The 4,457-nt window shown below is 44.4% G+C and overlaps 1 protein-coding gene across 1 annotated transcript; it reads left to right on the top strand.

The window, feature by feature from the left end:
* The first annotated feature begins 1,885 nt into the window (after positions 1 to 1,885).
* On the top strand, positions 1,886 to 4,125 carry LOC146184990 (uncharacterized). The gene is made up of 2 exons (XM_084605461.1): positions 1,886 to 2,084; positions 3,142 to 4,125. The coding sequence occupies exons 1-2, from the start codon at positions 1,889 to 1,891 to the stop codon at positions 3,363 to 3,365; spliced, it is 420 nt and encodes a 139-aa protein (XP_084461587.1). The 5' UTR covers positions 1,886 to 1,888; the 3' UTR covers positions 3,366 to 4,125.
* Positions 4,126 to 4,457: the final 332 nt, after the last annotated feature.

Raw genomic sequence — 4,457 nt, 5'->3', positions numbered from 1 at the left:
CGTATGGTTTTGTTAAAGAGGGAATTTATATTTTTCGGGCGGCATTTCTTTAATGTATTAGTTTATGGCCGTATGTGAATTAATATGGGTAGGCTAACAGATGCACAAAGAAAAGGATTATTAATTAAACGAATAGCAAAATGCACGTTCGAAAATGATGTTTCGCAAGGCAAGCCGATGGGAGCCATTAACGTTGCGTAATAGCCCTAATGAAGGAGCTTAAGTCTTCCTCATGGTTTCTTTTATTTTTTTTATGATAGCATCCCCTGTTAATTTCGACCCACCCGTTTTCGGTCGTTCCCATATCTCTTACCGGAAACGCATGCTCATCCGGCAAGTCTCTGCGCATCTCCATGGTTCTCTCTTTTTCTGTCGTATCTAGAAACCGCAAAAAACTTGGCAGCGCTTGATCTTTCACCGCCAATTGATGATAAAATCAGTAGTGCAATGTTAACCTTCTCAATGTTATTTTTATATGATTTTGTACGCTTTCGTAATCACTTCATTCAGTGAGCACCACAGGTAAGATTTTTTAAAGCAAGAGTCCTTGCGCTCAGGCACATTGACGGGAAACAGTTATTCCACCTTTTCCCCTGATACACCATTCCTCCCATTGATAACTTTGCACATACGAAAAGTTTGGAAGAGCCGGTGCTGGACCTCTCTGCTCCCTCATCAAGTTATGTTCTCTTGATTAAATACGCGAAGGCCGATGTATGAGTTCAGGGCGAACTGGAGAGATACCGCTCGTGGAGAGGGCACCGCGCACTTGCTGTTCCCGCGTTGGCGTCCAAGAGTGGCACTGGTAGCCGTTACGTCACAGGGACGCAGGGGAGGAGGGCGACCACACAAAACCCAAGCCTTGAGGCCGAAGTGGAAGCTAGGCAGAGACTGCGGTGGGCGTCTCGCGTTTTCCGGTTGCGTACGGTGACGCTTTTTCTAAGGACAGCTTCATCTGAAACGTAAGTCAGCAATATACAGGTCTTAGCAGTTTTAACTAAGTAACCTGCGACTAATACCATTCGACCGCCCAGCCGAGGCTTCTCATGTTAGAACTTAAAAAATTAGCAAGAAGAGTTGCATCTTTCCGTATGTAATTCTGAACCGAAAATATTTTTTGTTCACGGTGAGCATGCTCACCATGTGAAATTCTAGTTAATGCCTTATTTTTTGGTGCTGATTTCCCCATCCTGTAATAAAATAACTTGGTAGTTACGTTTAATTTCGACTCATTAAGTGTATTCGTCGATAGTAAAGCATTACCACTAGTAAAATTATCTATATAAAGTGCTGAGGAAAGATGCTCGTGCACAGGCTTAGTGACAGTGCCAATAAGATACATGAGCTGAGAAATGCGTGCCAGATCACAACTAAAACGTGCGCCAGCGTAGCGCTGATTGGAAATAGCGCTCCAATTTGCGCACGCTTACTTCCTAAATACACCCTGATTATTATGTTAGAAAGCGAAAAAATCTTTGAGTGCTGACCATCGCGGGGAAGCTCACAAGATTGAATTTCAAAGCTGCGAGATTCTGTCTCATTCATTTGAATATTTTTCTCTTGTAAATCATTTGGTCATGCAGTTTTATTGCTGAGCACACTCCCTTCAGTTTTCTGGGCACGAAAAGTATATGTCACAAACTTCAAATACCCTGAGTGGTTCCTAGCGTGAACGGAACGAAAGTAATGTGCGGCCACGCGTTTGCATTGTATCTGTGATGTTTGGATCGACTGCTGATTAACGTTACTGCTGAGAAGAAAAGAGTGCACGACTTCAGATTAAGCACTGCAGTTTGATCATATGTAATCGATGTAATCGTTTCCAGGCGCTGCACTTGGTAGTTTGTAGTTAACAGACTGGTATCCGTGTCCTTCACAGTGCGGAAGCATGATTCATGCGCTGAACACGACTGCCCTGTTCGTGCTGCTGCTTTTTGCGTGTGCGGCGGTAAGGGCGGCACCGCCACCCAAGGGCGGCAACTCCAGGTCCTCTAGCAGCTCCTCCTCGGCCTCCTCCAAGGGCGCAGCAGCCTCGCCTCTGCCAGAGACATCCGGAGGTTTCTTCGATGCCATCAAGACGGCCAGTAAGTCAAAGAACTTTCGTCTCGTCACAGCGCTCGCCGCAGAAAACCCGAGTTAAAGAGGACGAAAAGAGGAAAGCTATTTGTATTACGCGCAATCGCTAGTTATGTTTATAAAATAGTTGTAGTAGATCATAATCTACGCCCAATGTAGGAAAATGGCTACTTTCATTAATCACCAATTCTACTTGCCCTTCCCGTGCTATGACCAGCTTGTCAATGCGAATAAAATGCGCATTTCCTTCCCCCCCGCCCCCCATTTTTTTTCTTGCTGTACTTCTGTGTGCTTATCACATTCAACTTTCTTAATTTTCTGCCCTAATCTCATCTACCCATCTGTACTACCTGCCATCATTTACTACGTTTGCTTGTCTTGGAATTATTTCAGTACCCCAAACAAGAACACCTGCTAATTATCTATTACCCGCATTACCTTCTCTCCGACTTGAGCCATAGAAAATCAAACCATTAACGACAGGCTGTTCTCGAACTATATATATATATATATATATATATATATATATATATATATATATGTTTCCTGTCCCTCAGCGTTATTCCTATCATGTTACTTTTCCCCGCTCGCTTCACGGCGTCGTAAATGTAAAATCGAACCTTTTCGATAGTCTCCAAGTTTCTGCCTCATAGTTTATACCACCATGATACAAATATTGTAATTTTTGTCAAGCCTTTCATGTTATCAGGTGGTATAAGTTATGAAATAAGATAAAATTAACAATCTGCTCCGGAGCCAGACTAGAGATGTGCCAATCTACCGCCGCCTTAGTACAACGTTTGTATTTGCTGGCAAACTGTGATAGCTAATGGCTGGTTGTTATGCTTGCTCGGTTCGCGGTGCGAGGGCAGGTATTCGAGAATATGTCACGCATCAGAAGCTGTGCAGTATCAACCACTACTACCACACGAATGCAGCCCGTGTCTTCATCTCTACGCTCATTCAAGATGTCTTGAATGAGATAGACTGAAGTCTTATGTCCTCTGCGGGATTCGGCAGCAATATTTTCATACATTGCTTTGTCTCTTTCTCTCTCCTTTGTAGGCGGCCAGGTGCAGCACGCTTCGGACAAGTTTCCCGTGAGCTACAACATGGCCGCCACGCGGTTTCAGGGCTGGGCCCAGGAGAACAAGGACAGCATCTCTAAGACGGCCACTGACGTCTTCAACTTCGCGCGTACCATCTTCCAACCCATCGAGACCGAGCTGAGGAAGATGTCTTCTAATGTGAAACCACCCTCTAGTGGGAAGCAGCCTTCGAGCGGCTAAGTCCGTGTAACCCGCATCCAATCTATCCGCATCTTCGCTACAGCATACTCTGCCGCACAACTTCGAGACGAGGGAAAGTTCACCCAGGGATCAGCATTTAACAATTTTGAGACGCGGAAACGAGCACACAGGAAGCAGCATTGAACAACTTGTCGTATAATAACGCGCAAAGGCACGAACACACTGCTCACGCTGCCTGCCTATCCATGAGATCTCCGTAACATTTGAAGGCCATTGGGTAGCACTGCTTCGAGGATGGCGCAAAATGTTCGCGAAACGTTTGAAGCGACTTACTTTGACTTGTACGATATATAAAAAACGACTAAAATGTGGTATTTGTGATAAACTGCCTTCTTTATGGGAAATGAAGGCTATTCGTGAGAACAAGTTTGATCAGATTTATGTATGTGTTGCTACTGTGAAGAGACGGCGTGGCTCAAAAGCGCGACTTCTCTTATATATGCGGCCAACGGTGAGGTTGGGCCTCGTAAAGGTTCTCATTTTTACCGTGAAAGGAAGCTACACACGAAACGACATCCATAATTTTGACTACAAGAATGTAAAAACTGGTGATGTAAATAACCAAGGCGGGAGGGGGATACGTGAGGGCATAATCGTGCACAGAACATCACAATTTACGGGGCACAGAGTAGTGTGTTTTCCGTTCACTTGCTAAGAACATCGACGCATTGCTACTCTCTACATTTGTACGGTTAAATGTGCCAGTCCCTACGATTTGCACGTTCCTCAATAAAAAGGTGTGCAGTCCCAGTGTGTGTCCTTGTAGTCATGATACGCTATCGTGTCACGTGCGACATCAAATGAATACCAGTGAGTAAGAAAACACTGCAATGGATTTTTGGATTCGCGAATGAGAATATTCCAGCTTATTGATCACAGAATTTAGTTAAATAGTTATTTGGTCGGATTATAGTTTGTAGGAACTGTCGATCATGAAACACATTGGAGAAACGTCGCCGGCTTAACCATGCCACTAATTTCAAAGACAATATCGTTAACCATAGTTGTCAGCGGGGAATGAATGACTGCTGAATGGTAAGAAACGGCGTAGGTAGCGGAGGCGCCACAAAT

The sequence above is a fragment of the Amblyomma maculatum genome, chromosome 6, assembly GCF_055883805.1.
Source record: "Amblyomma maculatum isolate TAMU_Amacu chromosome 6, ASM5588380v1, whole genome shotgun sequence".
Lineage (NCBI taxonomy): Eukaryota > Metazoa > Arthropoda > Arachnida > Ixodida > Ixodidae > Amblyomma > Amblyomma maculatum.
Note: the sequence above shows the minus strand (reverse complement) of the source record. Positions and strands in the feature narration are given on the sequence as shown.